Source organism: Chrysemys picta, chromosome 10, assembly GCF_011386835.1.
Source record: "Chrysemys picta bellii isolate R12L10 chromosome 10, ASM1138683v2, whole genome shotgun sequence".
NCBI classification, from domain to species: Eukaryota; Metazoa; Chordata; order Testudines; family Emydidae; genus Chrysemys; species Chrysemys picta.
This window is the reverse complement of record NC_088800.1, coordinates 27,357,996-27,374,847: the sequence shown is the minus strand read 5'-3', so window position 1 is coordinate 27,374,847 and position 16,852 is coordinate 27,357,996. Positions and strand designations below refer to the sequence as shown.

General features: G+C 39.0%; 1 protein-coding gene across 13 annotated transcripts in view; it reads right to left on the bottom strand.

The window, feature by feature from the left end:
• Positions 1 to 618: 618 nt before the first annotated feature.
• MINDY2 (MINDY lysine 48 deubiquitinase 2) overlaps positions 619 to 16,852 on the bottom strand; it is a 107,359-nt gene continuing 91,125 nt past the window's right edge. For 2 of the 13 annotated variants that reach the window (XR_010590725.1, XR_010590728.1), the window contains 4 exons: positions 12,609 to 12,782; positions 6,633 to 6,815; positions 2,831 to 3,237; positions 619 to 2,337 (listed from right to left, as the gene is read on the bottom strand). Coding sequence is in view for 6 of the 13 variants with exons in the window: in XM_065558268.1 (XP_065414340.1) it covers positions 3,112 to 3,237; positions 6,633 to 6,815; positions 12,609 to 12,782 (483 nt within the window). In the remaining 7 variants the exon portion in view is untranslated. Of the gene's footprint in view, positions 3,238 to 5,998; positions 6,147 to 6,632; positions 6,816 to 12,608; positions 12,811 to 16,852 lie in introns of those variants that run through there. The other 11 variants (XM_065558269.1, XM_008164104.4, XM_065558268.1 and 8 more) reach the window with 9 other exon arrangements.

The following is a 16,852-nucleotide window of genomic DNA, read 5'->3' as shown; positions in this document are numbered from 1 at the left end:
TAACTCCCAATATACTTTCCCTTGACAGCTCTCTATCCATCTTTGTGTATGAGGAGGAGATGGCTAGAGAGTACATCTTGGTACCAAAAACCCCCACACAAGTATTTTAACAGATAGAATAGAGTAAAAATACCCAAACATTCAAAGCATTTAAAAAATAAGCCTAGTTCTGTAGAAAGTTGCAAGAGTAATAGCACTGGAGAACAGAACACAGTACTGGAGTTAGGGGTATAAATCTTCCTATTGTGCCCCACAAATATTCCCCAATATTGATTTAAAGGGATCACCATTACAGGTGAGTACTTCAGTCTCAATGACCATTCAATCTCTGGATTCTTTAGATGCTCAACAGATGCCAACTGTTATGGGAGTTTTGCTGATGTAGACATCAATCCCGTAGGAAATTAATTAAGACCACCACACTCATTTCATATTGGGTACCAGCTTATATAGTTATGATTTCGGTCACTACCAAGTTGGGCTAGATGCACACTAATGTCCTACAAGTAAAAGAGTAAAACCTCAATATTACTAAAACCTTTAACCATCCAGACCCTTAAAGAAAGAGCAAATTGACAAGAATCATTGTGTGAATAATATGAATATCAAGCCACAATATTTCTGAAATTGATAACTCCTTTATTGAAGGAGAAACTGAATTCTCTGGAAAGTCTGAGATTTTTACAACAAACATTGACAATTTGTTTTCTTCCACTGTAATTGAATATACCAATATTACCATAAGTATATCAAATTATGTTTCAGGGGTGTCAGTAAGACATGAAGTAGGAATATTATACAGACTTTTCTGATACTAGCAAGTACATTGAATTATTTTTAGTGATTTACTTTATTTTACGAAAAGATGTACTTGATAGTAGCAACAACAATCTAAGTTAATTTGTTTTAAAAGTGAATGTAAATGGCAGTATTATCATTGGAAACAATACGGTAACAAAAGTTTAACTTGACATTTATTTTTAAAAAGTATTAAATGTAAATATGAGTTTGGAAATATTTCATCAGTAACAGACAGCTTTTAAAAAAAATATGGTTCAAAGTTTTTGTACCTCCAATACAATACGTCAATATTTTCTGTTCTGCGTAAAGCAAACCATCACATTTGTGTTCCTCGTTTATATTCGTATAAATTTATCTGAAGAAATTGATTGCTCCAGTGAAAGGAATAAGGTAAATAGTTTGATTTGACATAGAATAACGTTATTTTAACTGGCATACATTTGAATAAGTATTAATGACCTTTCTATATAATTATCAAGAAATAAAAAAAAATTGTATCTAAAATTTGTGTCTGAAAGAGAGATCCCCTTCAATCATCCATCTCTTCAGTATTATATAAAGGAAGTTGTAACAAAATGGATAGAAGGAAAAAAGCTGAGGAAGAAACAAATAGCGTGATCTGAACTGGCTCTTTAGTTATTACCAAAACTATGCCTACTTTATCAGTCTAATTGTTTATTTAAATATGTAACAGATTTGTGCAATGACTGGTTCCAACTATGGAGGCAATTCCATTTGAAACAATTTTATAGCATTTCTTTAACTCTGGACTCATTCAAAAAATCAAGAGGGTTTTTTAAATTTTGAGTTCCATGGACATTCCCCCAACCCACACTTCAAAAATATATGAATGTCATACTCCAGTTGGCTGCTTTAAACTGTTCTATACTCACGTATATTAATGCACTTACCAAGCCTTAGAATGTGAATCAGAACTATTTTTTTCCAGCAGAAGCAGCTTTTTTCAAAAAAGTCTACAAATTGCTAAATAAAAACTTTATCAAAAGGATCAGCAACAAGGTAGTTGTTATTGGCTTTCCCTGTTGAAATGAAAGAGGATTTGTAGTATCCTCATAATAAAATTCAACAAGTATTTTGTTCCTGTAACCTATAAATACTACAAGATGGAACATGTTTATTTGGTTCCCATAAATTAGAAAATAGAAGTTTCCCATAACTCTAAACTAATGATTTAAAAAACAAAGTGATACTACATCTGAGTGCCTTTCCAAACAATTTGAGAGACTAGCTTAACCTTTCTCTCACCCTGCAAAAGTGTGCTTTTTACAGATACATGATTTTTAAAAGTATTTGTACACAGTACACTAGCTTAAATATACAAGTGGACATGTTAAAGTCATGTTACGGTTCAAGGTACTTCTGGACGAAGGCAGATATTAAGTTAGTTATTTTAATTCTGCATTCCTATGCAGGACAAGCATTATTAGAGACTTCAGTTTCCTACCACCATTCACGTGTTGCATGGAGAGATCAATAAATAACTTCTGTGGTCCAGTTTACCTATAACGGAAGATACTAAACAAAGAAAAAAAAACTATTAAATTATTTGTGTCTGACCCTGATAAGATCTGAGTTGTGATACCCAGTTTTTAACTGCAAGAAAAGCAATAATAAATCTTTATCTTGCTTATCAATAGACACCCCATTTTTCCATGACACCCAATTTTCAATATAATGGTTAACAAATAATTTATGCATGGGACAAAGGTCATGGTGGTAGAACTAACCCAGCACAAATATGGGTTAAAGAATGGGCTACCAGCTCTTGAACAAAAGGAATCTGGGTGAGTTATGGAGGCAGTGTGCCCAGACACTCATTGGGCTCTAAAGCCATGAATACCCAATCTAAGTTATATTGTCAGACCATGAAAAGTAATACAGGATTCTGTTGTGCTGATGTAAAGAAATCTGACAAAACCAATTACCTCCTTTCTTTGTTTAGAGCAGAAGATGAACTAGCTTACTAACTGATATTTTAAGTAACGCATGTCACTATGACAAAACTTGCCGTGATTTGTGTGTTTAGCTACAAGGTGCAGTATTTCTCATGACTGACTCAAAGCACAGCCGCATCCAATTGTAATGGAATTCCATCTCACACAGAGCGCACTGTATGACTTTGAAGAAAGTCTGTATGATTGTAACAAAGTAGTCACCCATCCTCTCCTTAAACGTGAATAAATCCATGGGGTAATCAGGCACAGGCGGCATGTAACGGGTTTGTCTTCATTTTATTCCTTGTTTTTGTTTGAGGACATGCACTTGACTCCAGGCAAAATCCATCCCCGGTTACAAAATAACACAACTATTCTTTTCTTTCTCTTTCTCCCTCTCTTTCTCTCGAGGTTCTTTTCGTTTGCGTTCACTACTTCCAGATTGTCTTCCACTTGCTGGAGAAGCAGCTCCTTGCACCTGCTGGAAGAAAGACTTTAAAAATCAAAAACAGCAAAGAGAAATATTATTCTAAATGCTACAGGTAGTTCCTGAATCAACATTGTGGTCTAAAATTCATATGGCTTGGAGCAGTAACTAACGGAAACTGAAACTTGCTCACTAGCTTTAATAATCATTAATTATGCAAACCACAACCATCAGGCACAGAGTGTTTCAGTTTGAGGTTGGTTAAAACTAACATGCAAAATTAATTATTTTTGGCAAGAAAGACTGATTGTATTTTAGTTGGGTGGTGGGAATCTAAGTCCCCTGCATCTTATACAGCAGAACAGATCTAAATAAGGTGCAGTACTGAGCCCCAAGCACTCTCCATATCACTTGTATCATTTATTTTGATATTAAATTTAACTTAGTTTATAATACCCCCCATTTTCACTGTGCTGTAGATTTTTCAGTTTTCTTTTTTAAAAATCAAAGACAAACTACATTTTCGAAGTTGCAGAGGGAAAATGCTGGGTTTTGACTACTAATTGTGGAAAAGTTGGGACTTTTGGCAACAAGGAAGCCATAGGAATTAGTTTTAGTTTTTGATAATCAAGAGGCAGTGAATGCTTTTGGTACTTTAAGCCCTATGGGGCCAACTATGGGAAGGGGCAGAGGTGATTTTACATTTGGGAGAGCAGGCACATGAATTTCTTCTTCCCCATCCCAGCAATTATATTGAAGCTGGCTAATCCCTTTATGTCTTGACCAACTAACTGCAGCTGCATCCAGTAGTGATGGATAAACACAGTAGTTTGATATTTCTGCTAAAACAATGAGCAGCATAACCATGTTATTTATATTGTCATAATTGTGCTTCTCTGTTAACATCCTGTTTAGATTAATGGGTGCACTTCACACTTCTGAGTTATTGTTCCTGTCTGTCTGCAGGCTCAGTCAGACATCACAGATAGTTTACTTTCAATTTTGAATATTTTTCGCAACTAAAAATGTGTTTTTTTTATTATCTTAGAATCAGGAAGGGCAATTTTAAAAATCCAGTTAGGTGACAATTTACATAGATGAATATAAATCACATTAAACAAGGTGCCTTGAACATCATTATTTACCTTGACAAAACAACCTCAGAGGACCTGGACTGAAAATTCTACTGTCATCTACTGCTAATTTGATATTTTGACATAAAATCAAAAGGACAGAATAAAAGCAATTACCAAATCTAGTACAAACTAAAGTATTACATAATATAATGCAAGAGCACGAAGTCCTATAATGTGGTTTGTGGGAAAGTAGCGTAGTTGGATATTATTTAACAGATAACTCCTCTGATAATTCAGTAATTACAGTGGACTAAATCAGTGGTTTTCAAACTTTTTTTCTGGCAACCTAGTTGAAGAAAATTGTTGATGCCCATGACCCAACAGAGCTGGGGATGAAGGGTTTGGTGTGTGGGAGGAGCTCAGGGCTGGGGCAGAGGGTTAGGGTGTGTGGGTGAGGGCTGCAGGGTGGGTCTGGAAATGAGGGGTTCAGGGTGTGGTAGGGGATCAGGGCTCTGTGATGGGGTGCAGTCTCCGGGGTGGGGCCAAGGATGAGGAATTTGGTGTGCAGGAAGGGGCTCCAGTTTGGGGGGGAGGGGCGCTCAGGGCTGGGGCAGGGGATTGGGGTGCACGCTTACCTCAGGTGGCTCCCTGTCAGCAGCACAGCGGGGGTGCTAAGGAAGGCTTCCTGCATGTCCTGGCACCACGGACCGCGCTGAGCCCTGGAAGCAGCGAGCAGCAGGTCCGGCTCCTAGGCATAGGCATGCAAGCGGCTCTGCGCAACTCTCGCCCGCAGGCACTGCCACCCCCCAGCTCCCATTGGCTGGGAACTGGCCAATGGGAGTGCGGAGCCGGTGCTCGGGGTGGGGGCGATGCGTGGAGCCTCTTGGCCTCCCCGCCTAGGAGCTGGACCTGCTGCTGGCCACTTCTGGGGTGCAGTGCGGTGTCAGAACAGGTAAGGACGAGCCTGCCTTAGCCGGGCAGCACCACCGATGGGACTTTTAACGGCCCAGTCAACGGTGCTGATCAGAGCCACTGGGAACCAGTGCCTTACATTCCACGGCCCAAAACTGGGTCATGACCCACAGTTTGAAAACCACTGGACTAAATAAACAGGATAAAGGCAGAGGTTTTTTTTTTTTTTTTTTTTTTTTTTTAAACACCAAATGCCGAGACATCTATTGCACAGGCTATGATCACTGTGTAAACAAGCAGCACCCTCAAAATGTTGGAAGATGCTCTCCCTCTGCATGTGCTACCCTTTTTTCCCCCCGCCCCCATCTCCTTTCTCTGAATGAGAGGGCTTCAGTCAATTTTGAGTTTTCTGTCCTCTGTCAGTTCTGCAGTCTAATAAATAAATTTGAGACAGACATTTTTCACCTTTTATGATTCACTCATACACAGGAATAAGTTTTGCATTTGCTGCCTCACATTTGGATGACTGGGAAGGTAACAAGGAAAATGTCTCAATGAGGAATAAACAGATATGAATAAGAACTTACTGATTAACTGCAAGTTGGATAAATGGGGTTTTATGCAGCTTTTTAGTTGGTTTAGTTTCAGAAGTCAGATACAATTAGGTGTGTAAAAATAGTTATGCAAAACTGAAAATGGGATTACTTAGGGACAGTGAGACAAGCAGCATTCAGTGAAATTTCTAGTCATGATGTAGGAGAGGAATAAGATGTTAAAAACTGGTTTTGCTGTAGCTACTAATAGCTGAATAATGAAAACCCAACTCTGCATGCTAATTAGTATAAAACAATTAAAAATCCAAGAGATACACGTTTCAGTTTTTCATAGGATTGTCTTATTAAAAAAATGCTCTCTCCTCTTCATCCAAAGATGGCTGAAATACTGCATGGCACTACTTCTGTTTCAATGCAATTTCTGTAACAACAATTATAACTCTTATCAGGATCCCTATTTAACAGTCTTAGCAAAATGTTGATGTAGGAGCCTAGGCCATTAGCAATGTGGTTTAATTTACCGTGACATTGACTGAAATTGATATGGAAGTAGCATGCATACTCTAGCAGTAATAAGATTTTTCCTAAAGTTTGTTGTGCCATCATCATAATTCACTCATTGTACAGAGTGTTAGTGGTATTAGTGTTACACATCTAGAATAAGTTCTATGAACATTGTTATGGTAATTCTGCCTATGTAATTGTTATTGAAGCAAAAAGATTAAATAAAATCTGAGAAAGTAAGATGCTATGGAAGAAAATCAAATAGACAGTACCCTTTTCATACTGAATGAAACTTATCATTGATGTAAAACACTCACAGTAGTTAAAAATTTTGTTTTAATGAAGTTACCACAAAACTAAATAAAGTCAGTAACTGTACTCTAACCATGGAATATGCTCTTACCTGGACCTGAGCAGCAGCTGCAACTGCTTGTTCTTGTTCCTGATAGTACTGAGAAGCCCGCCTATCCTCCTCTTCCTGCAGCTTCTTTGCCAGCTCTAGATCACTGATTCCTTCTGGGATCTGCTCCCAGTCGATATCTTGGCTCTGCTGCTCTTGTTGTAAAGACAATGCCATCAGATAGTCCTAAGAAGTAAACTCGTTATTAGTAAACACTCTTCTGCTTCCCTAACGATGAGCCAAAGTTGTAACGGGAATTCTATGAATCTCTAAAAATGAGAGCTCAATATTTATGCTTCCTGGATGGTTTATTATGTTGAACGGCCACTTAAAATTGCTGGCTAAAGCTTCCATAAGAAGTCAGATCAAGGAAGGAATTGTGATAGGAGCACCTGTATACCTCCTCTGTCATTGTTGCCTGCCGTACATCTACAGTCTACTTTTTTTTTTTTAAATATTTATCCATATGTAAACAAACATATATAAAAACTGTGTTTACATACAGGCTTACTTTTTAAATTCCTTATATTATCACCTCTCTTTTTCATAAGTGTTCCATTAAACCACTATGAGCAAGCTATTCTCTACCAAAAATCTTCATCCTGTCTTTGGGGGGAGGGGATTGCTCTGAAAATCTAGCTGAGGGATTATGATTTATAGACCATCAATACTCAGTGATATTAATACTCACTTAAATTTTGACAGCACGTAAGAGAATGAAGTTCCACACTGACAAAGTGCTAAAGTTATGTGAACTAGTGTTTTTACCCTTTCAGAAATATTAGCATTGCAATATATTATCATTCAAGAAGAGTACTTTGATTAGCACATTGCTTTATAAAAATCACTTTAGACCAAGAGCAGAAGAGAGCAAAACTGCAGAAATCCCTCAGAAAATCTGTGTGTGAGGGCATGAAGGACAAGTGCAGTAACATCTCTTTTCCCTAACCCAACTACCATATACTTACATCTTTCTCCTCAGAGAACCACATGGAAATTCAGTTTAATGTGAAGTTAGAGAGGTGCAGAAGCAGGAATCAGCTGCTTTATACGGCACATTTCCCCTTCTGCTGCACACAGTAACATTAGTAAATGTTGCTTCAAGGAGCATTAGCTTACACTATGGGATTGGTGACATAAGAAAAACAGAACCCAGGCACTACCAGTACTTGGGGAGAGGATGTTAGGCCTCGGGGACTGCAGAGGGACAGTTTATCTCCAGTGCAAAATCTGTGCTTTGACTCAGGGTTACTACTGGATGTACAGACCATCTGTCTATTGTGAATACTGCTTCCCCACTCCTTCCACACCTCCACAAACTCCTGAAGGAAGAAAAGGTTATGACCTTCCCAAAAAGTACACACATTTTTGAACAAGTGTCCCTCTGTCACTTAATTTTATATCAGAGGAGATCAAAGATTTTGAATTTAAGTAAGAGAAAGTTTTTTCACTATTTAAATTAGCTACTTCTGATTGTAGGGCTAGTGTACAATACTGTAACTTTTGCAAGGAATTCTTAAAAAGCTGCACTTTAATAGTTATACTGGATCAAACAAAAATATTCCATTAGAAGATATGTCATCCAGAATTGTACTGTATTGCACCACCTAAGAATAACAAAATGTTTTGTAGCTGTCAGTTATTTCGGATATTATTGGTATTGAATTTAGTTTTCATTTTATCTGCCATGAGGGAGCTGTCATGGGAAAACACCTTTCAGCCAAATAAAATAGTAGTAGTAACAGCAAAATAAAATGGAAATTCTTCTTGATCAATAGAAGAAAGAGACATTACAGTCTTCCAGTTCAGAGCTTTAAAACAGGAGTACATTAAGCACACCAGGGAACTTTTAGTTTGCGGAAGCAGGTTCCACACAAATAGTGCACAGCAGGACTGTGAGAGTTAGACTTTCACCCTAGTTTGTCAAGAACTTATTGTACATATAGATATATAGCTAAATTTTGTACAGCTGTCCACAGCTTCAAGGGGCCATGGCAGCCACGGCTTTCCAGCAAGTGAAGATGCCCCAGCCATCTCTCTTTCACTCAGAATTAGGGCTTTGGAGCGGTGCTCCAGCTCCAGGAAAAAACCTGCAGCTCCACTGCTCCGGAGCTGCTCCGCGCTCCAGCTCCGCTCCAAAGCCCTGCTCAGAAATGCCCCTTGTACTGGGAACTAGCCATAAAAGGCTGCTATACAATGTCTACGCTACTTGGGGATTCCCCTTACTCCAGGAGAATCCTGAAGTGCCCAGCAGTGCTGGCTTTATGGCTGCTTTGAGCCATAAAATCACAGTGGAGAATCCAACCCATTGAGTTTTTGGGGTTGCACTGAAGTGTTCAATTCCAACAAATGCCAGTACAGAATCGTCATTCCAAATTTGTTCTCAAGCTTCTTTTCCCCACAATGTAGCACTTCACCCCAGCAAAAAAATGGATGTGCCAGCTTTTTAACATTTAATTTTGATATACCAGGGGTTTTGGGTTTTTTTGCATTACTTCAACAGCTCCAAACAAATTAAATCTGATAACATTAATTTCAGATAATCAACTCTACAGACATCTGTTTGGGCTAGTCTCTGCTCATACCTGACTGCGCAGTACCACAGGTGGCCCCTAAATTTTTCTCATGTTTCTAAATTTTTTAAATTTCACTCATATATTTGCAGGGAATAAGATTAAGTCTTGATTTATATTATCAGAAACGGTTATCAAAACCTACACATGTACATTGGAACATGTTAATATGGGGGAGATAAAACATCTTAAATCTCAGATTTTAACTGAAGTGCTTACATTTATTAAAAGCATCTGCCTACACATATTTTAAGCTTTTTAAAAATATGTAAAAATGCTTCTCAAATACACTTTAAGAACTCATTAATTGGTTTTGTCTATGCAGAATGTAAGGTCTTTGAGGCAAAAATGGTCTCCTGCTGTATGTTTCTACCCTGCCTATCACAATGGGTCCTCTTAGATGAGACCTCTAGAAGCTAATATGAAAAAAACAAACTAGAATCGATGAACACTACTGTTTTTGTATTCCATTCTGCAGAATTGATATCAAAAGGCAAAGTTCAGTGATGACAGTGAGATCTGAAATAATGTATATCAAAACACAATTATGTACTGTACTACTCTTCTCAAATTTAGCACCCCTTACAGACAGGCTAACCCATGCTTTTAAGGTAAATTACCAACAGCATGCAGAATTTAAGTCCTTACAGAACAAATCTGAAGTTGGCTAGATATTGTAGCTTTCATAAACTAGCATACGCTACTAAGTTTTTACTAATAGGATGACAGTAATTTATTAGTCATAGTAAGTTACTATGTATAGTAACTGGGGTTCTTCAGATGTGCTGACATTCTATTCGTAGAGTGCATGCACCTAGAGAGTTTGAGATTGGAGACTTTTTGACTCACACTATCCATATGGCATTCATGCACCCGCCCAGTCCTTGTGCTCTGCAGTAAGGGCATTTAAGGGCAATGTGTGTCAGCACTTCTCACTGCAGAATCCCCAACAACTAGTCCAAGGCAGACAGAATGGAAGAATGGGATGTGGAATGTGCATATGGTCAACACATCTCAAAGAACTCCATTTACAGTACATGGTAAGTAACTTGCCATTCTCCTTCGAGTGTTTGCCCATATACACTTTCCACTGATGTTGACTCCCAAGCAGCAATGGAAGCTTAGAATGGTTAGTTAAACAATGAGTGAAGAACTGCTTTACCAAATAAAGCATCAGATCTAGAAGACTTAGTGATGGTGTAGTGCTTTATGATGATGTGTATTGATGCCCAAATAGATGCTTTACAGATGACTGATAGGGGAAAATTTTCACAGTGATGCCACAGATGTTGCATAACCACCATCATCACCATGAATCTGGCAGCTGTTTCCACCATATACAGTGAACCTCGCCGATCTGTACTGGCCATTTGCTGGCCTTTGTTGACTAATGACAAATTCTTTGCAAGTCTCATTTGGCAATTTATCTGCAAAGGTATGCAGTCTCTCGTGTACCAAAACTCATAATTGGCTAATATGGCCTAGTAATTGGCCACATAGAATTGTAGGCTTGCTAAAGAGTAGGCTTTCTGGGCAAATTTACCTAATCTCTTTGGTTAGTCCTCCTTTTGGTGTGGACTTGAGTTGTTTTGCTCTTTCCTTCATTACTGTGACTACAGAGGAAGATGTCTGTAAAAGAATTCTGCACTCTTGGGAGGCACTTGATATTTGGCTGTGTCCATGATAGCTTTGTTGACAGGGAGGGCTATTTTTCCTGCCAAAGAAGCATGGGGAATGTCCACTGACTTATGAGTCTGCTTCTGGACCTCCTCAATAGGGATTTGAAGGGCCTCAGATATCCTTTTTAATAAATATTGGAAGTCCTTGAAATTGTCCAATTATGAGGCCATTGGTAGCACAACAACCTCATCAGGGGACAAAGAACAGGGCCACCAGAGCTGGCAGGCTGCCCTCTTGTTCCTGTTCTTCTATAACTTCCTGTTCTACCTGCGGTTGAAGCAGAACCAGGAAATGTCAATGGGTAGCCTGTGGGACTGATATTGTGGGTGAAACAATCTCCTAGCAGCGGTGTTGGACCGTCGGGTTAAAATTGGACTGAGCAGACCAGGGTCACCAACAGGGCCACAAGGGAATTGGTTGGTATGAGCCTGATGGCCAGGAGATAGGGAACCAGGGGTCAGGATTTTGAAGGTCCCAGTATTTTTCCTGTGAAAAGTGTTTGGACTATCAAATATCGAGGGTTGAGGCAAGTAAAGATGCTACTGGTATGTATCTTCCTAACCCTTTGACTCTGAAGAGAACAAGAAGAATGGATAGCGCTGATTAATGGGGGAGGAGGGTGTTGTAGAGGGTGGTGCTGTGGCTCCCAGTGCATTAGGAACTGATGGTGCCAGACCAGTTAGTATAGAATCATAGAATATTAGGGTTAGGCTGGTGTTAGGTGCTGTAGGCAGGTTTTCCTCTTAGACAAAGCCTTGGTAGGTGTTCCGCCTCTCGGACTCCTGGAGCCTTGTGGGCTGTCTGAGGAGGAGGACAGCCCTCATGACCTGGGGGTTGGGCAGTCATTGGACTCTCGCAGGCTGTACTTTGGGGCTCTGAAGTCATGAGGAAGACCTGTAAACCAGCCTCCCTGTCTTCCCTGGCCTTAAAACTAAAAGACTTACAAATTGCCCATTTGCTGGGAATGTATGATTCTTTCAGACAATCAAAGCACTTCTGAATGTCAGTCTGAGACTGTGATAATTCCCTCACAAGGGGCAGCGTTTCAATTCAAGAGAACCAGATGATGTCATGCTGTTGGTGATTAATTCCTAAAGAACTAACAATAGATACAGACAACCAGGTAACTATATCTATTAATGGACTAAGGTATGACTGTATAAACTTTGAAATCAGAGCTAGAACTATACTAGTAAAGAACAGCTAGCAGTCTCTCAGACAATCAGGGCTCCATTTCTAAGCTGAAAGGATATGAGAAGAACTGAGTGGCGGCTGATTAGCTTGTCCCTTAGATGCCCTCACGGCAGAGCATGAGGATTGGCAGGGTGCACGTGCACATATGGATACTACTGGCCAAAAAGTCTCCAATCTTGAGCTCTTGAGGCATATGCACACCATGAGTGGAATGTGCATATGGACAAGCACCCGAAGAAGCGAAAATTCCACAGTATTTGTTTTATGTTTTTAATAATGTATATTAATTCCTTAACATGTCAAATCTGACTTCCGGTACCTTAACAGAACATGCTAAGAAATACCCATGTGAAGAGGTAACACTAGAATCTTTGGAAAACGGGTTCACTTTTCCCAGAGAGCAATTTTCAAAAACAATCTGTCATCCTTACTCTGATCCCACTGAAGTCAGTGGCAGAACTTCTCTTGATTTCAATGGGACCACTTTGGAAAATCCCACCCTACAAAAGCTGGAGAAATGCAATAGATTTACCTGATCGATTTGATCCTGCTGCCCTCTATATACAGTTTCTGGGTCTGATGGAGGCCGAAGGTGGAATTCAGAGTCACAGAAATTTCCATCACCATCTACATTATGTAAACTTTCCCAGACAACTTTCTCTTCTGTAAGAAAACCCTGATCTGTCACCAGTAGATAAAGCTGACCCTAAATGGAAGGATAATAAGGATAGAATCTATAAAAGAAATAAAAGTAGATCTTTACAGTCTGAAACATTTACTTATTATTCCTGCTAACTGAACCTCCATGATTCGGTAAACCGAACAAGGATAATTTAGATTTATGCCCATGTTTCAGATTTAAAACTATTTGTATACTTCTGTTATCTGTACAGAATATTGAGATTTATATTAGTGCCCATTGCCAAGGCACATTGGCAACTTACAGCAATACAAAGAATCCATCACAGGAGAATAAAATCCCTGCATATTAACTAAAGTTCCCATTCTCTATTACAATAAGCATAAAACATGGTCTTATAGTACTGTGCTCCAACACCAACTTGGGGTCTCAAACTACTTGATGGAACAGGTTCCAGAGGTGTGGGCCCTTAGCTGAGAATACCTGGCTACCGGCAATGTAAGTCCCAGGACAGCAAAAAACGAAAAAAAACAACAACAACAAAAACCAACAGATTTTAACTCCCATGGCAGGACTTGGAGACAAGAGAGGATCTTCAAATAAGTGGTCTCGGACCATTATTACATTTATAGATGCTAATGCTTTAAACTGCACCCAAAAGCGAACAGATGGCCAATGCAGGTCATAGAGCACTATTTTTTTTTTAAATGCGCGCTCTCCAACTCAAGGGGAGCTGCTAACTTCAGCAGTAGCTGAAGCTTTCAAATCCTCTTTAGTGGTGCCCCAAGTAGAGCTTACTGCAGCTTTCTAGCCTTCACGTTATAAAGCCATGGCTCACTATGACACTATCCACATCAGATTATATATTATTTCTATTATGGCAGTGTTAGAGACCCCACCAAAATCACAGTCAGTGTGCTAAGAGCTGTACAAATGCATAGGAAGAGACAATCCCTGCCCTAATAAGTTTACAGCCTAACCAGACTAAACTATGGGATGCAAGTAATATGCCCATTCCACACAGAGAATTTAAGCACAGAGCGATTAACTGACTTCCCCAAGTCATAAAGGAAGACTGTCACAGATCCTGGAATCGAACCCAGACGTCCTGAATTCCAATCATGTACCTTAATTTTACAATCATCCTCTCTCTCTCTCTCTCTCTCTCCCTCCCTCAAAGAACAGTTTCAGCCAACAAGCCAACAAATATACCATAGCTGTCAGCTGAGAATTCAGGGCCAGCAATAGATTCAATATGGCCTGAGATTGCAAAATGTGCATTTGCAAAGGCCAGATAAAAGATACAGTGCTTCCCTTATCTATCATATCGGCTTAATCTTACACAGCCAGTTTGATCGCATCTAGTCTGCACTTTTGTTAGAAATTGACACTTAGTAGCTGAAAAAGAGCTGAGCAGCAGCATGAAGTAAAAATAGGGTTGCATAGTGGGAAATTGATGACAGCATAGAGAAATTTACAACTATAAACTATTAACCAGCTCTTAGACACCTCCAATAATTACATTTAAACAGAAAAAAAGTTTTATTTATCCATTGTTACGATTAACCAAAACACTTCTCATTAATCTTTTTCTTGGTAACTGATCTAATTAAGCAGAAGTAACACCACACATGGTTCTCCCACTCTCAGCATAAATACATGACTGAATGTTAGGGACCAGATTTCATAACTGTGCATGCAAATGGTCAGGTAATTGTTTAAAAGGGTTATTTGCATATTTGTCACCACTGTGCATGCAATCATAGTAATTCTACACAAATATGGGTACTAATTTCTGTAACTGCAGATGTACCCGCACAATTATGGAATCGGAAGCAAGGGAAGATTTAAATACTAATATCCATTTTGTAAGAAATTGTAATACATATGCTTTTTTTTTTTAAATTAGCCCTCTACTTTTATTTCATTGACCACTTTTGTAATAATTGGGCCTAAAAATTTACCCTAATTGTAAGCTTAACTGTGGGAAAGTGGATAAAAAGTTTACAAAATGTTCCAATCACGTGTATCAATAGATGCAAAAGGGAGACAGACTGAATCAGTTCAAACAAAAAGGCCTGCTGATATAACTCAAGGACTGTGTTAGGACCACGTCTGGTAAACAAGAGAAGAGTGGAACTGGAAATCAAAAGAACATAAGAATGGCCATACTGGGTCAGACCAATGGTCCATTTAGCCCAATATCCTGTCTTCTGACAGTGGCCAGTGCCAGATGCTTCAGAAAAAACTAACAAAACTGGGCAATTTATCAAGAGATCCATCCCCTCTCATCTAGTTCCAGCTTCCAGCAATCAGAGGTTTAGGCACCCAGAGTAGGAGGTTGAGTCCCTGAGCATTTTGGCTGGTATGCATTTATGGGCTTATCATTCATGAACTTATCTAGTTCTTTTTTGAACCCAGTTATAGTTTTGGTCCTCACAAGATACCCTAGCTACAAGTTCCACAAGTTGACTGTGCATTGTGTGAAAAAGCACTACCTTGTATCTGTTTTAAATCTGCTGCCTATTAATTTCAGTGGGTAACCTCTGGTTCGTGTGTTATTTGAGAGAGTAAATAACACTTCCTTTTTCATTTCCTCTATGCCATTCATTCTTTTATAGACCTCTATTATATCCCCCCTCAGTTGTTTCTATTCCAAGATGAACAGTTGTCTTTTTAATCTCTCCTCTGACAGTTGTTCCATATCCCTAATAATTTTTGTTGCCCTTCTCTATACTTTTTCCAATTCTGTCTTTTTTTTTTTTTAATTAAAAGATGAGGCAACCAGAACGGCACACAGTACTCACGATGTGGGCATACCATGAATTTATATATTGATGATATTTTCTATCTTACTATCTATCCCTTTCCTAATGGTTCCTAACATTGTTAGCTATTTTGACTGCTGCTGCACATTATGTTGAGTATGCATAGCTAATTTAGACCTCATCATTTTGTATGTGTAGTTGGGATGATGTTTTCCAATATGCATTACTTGACATTAATCAACACTGAATTTCATCTGCCATTTTCTTGCCCAGTGACACAGTTTTGTGACACCCTTCGTAACTCTTCTCAGTTAGATTTGGACTTAATTATCTTGAGTAATTTTGTAGAGTCTGAAAACTGTGCCACCTCACTGTTTACCCCTTTTTCCAGATCATTTATGAATATGTTGAACAGCACTGCTGTCAGTACAGATCCCTGGGGGACTGTGCTATTTACCTCTCTCCCCTGTGAAAACTGACCATTTATTCCTAGCATTTGTCTCCTATCTTTAAACCAGCTACTGATCCATGAGAAGATCCTTCCCTCTTATCCCAGGACTACTTACTTTACTTAAGAGCCTTAGGTGAGGAACCTTGTCAAAGGCTTTCTGAAAGTCCAAGTTGACTATATCCACTGGTTTACCTTTGTCCATTTTTGTTGACCCCCTCAAATAATTCTAATAGATTACTGAAGCATGATTTCCTTTTATAAAAGCTGTGTCGACTCTTCCCCAACATATCCTGTTCATCTACGTGTCTGACAATTCTGTTCTTTATTACAGTTTCAATGTACCTGATACTGAAGTTAGGCGTACCAACCTATAATTGCCAGAATTGCATCTGGAGCCAATTTTAAAAATCAGCATCACATTAGGTATCTGCCAGTCATCTGGTACAGATCCTGATTTAAGTGATGGGTTACATACCATAGTTAGTAGTTTTGCAATTTCATATTTGAATTGCTTCAGAACTCTTGAGTGAATACCATCTTGTCCTAGTGACTTATTACTGTTTAACTTCTCTTTTCCCCAGAAAGGACAGTTTTTACCATTTTAAATACCATCTAAAGCCTGGTCTACATGTAAAATTTAGGTTGAAAAAAATCCACACCCCCAACTGCTATAGCTATGCCAACCTAGCCCCGACGATAGATGTAGCTAGGTTGACAGAAGAATGCTTCCATTAACCTAGCTACCATTGCTTGGGGAGGTAGTGTTCCTGTAGTGAAGCAAAAATACCTTCCATCACTATAGCCTGTATCTATACTATGATATACCAACACAGCTATGGCACTGCATAGCATAGCAATGGCCTAAATGACAGTGAAACAAGGGTGGTGGCAGGGGTAGGTTCCTTTTTAAAAACTCT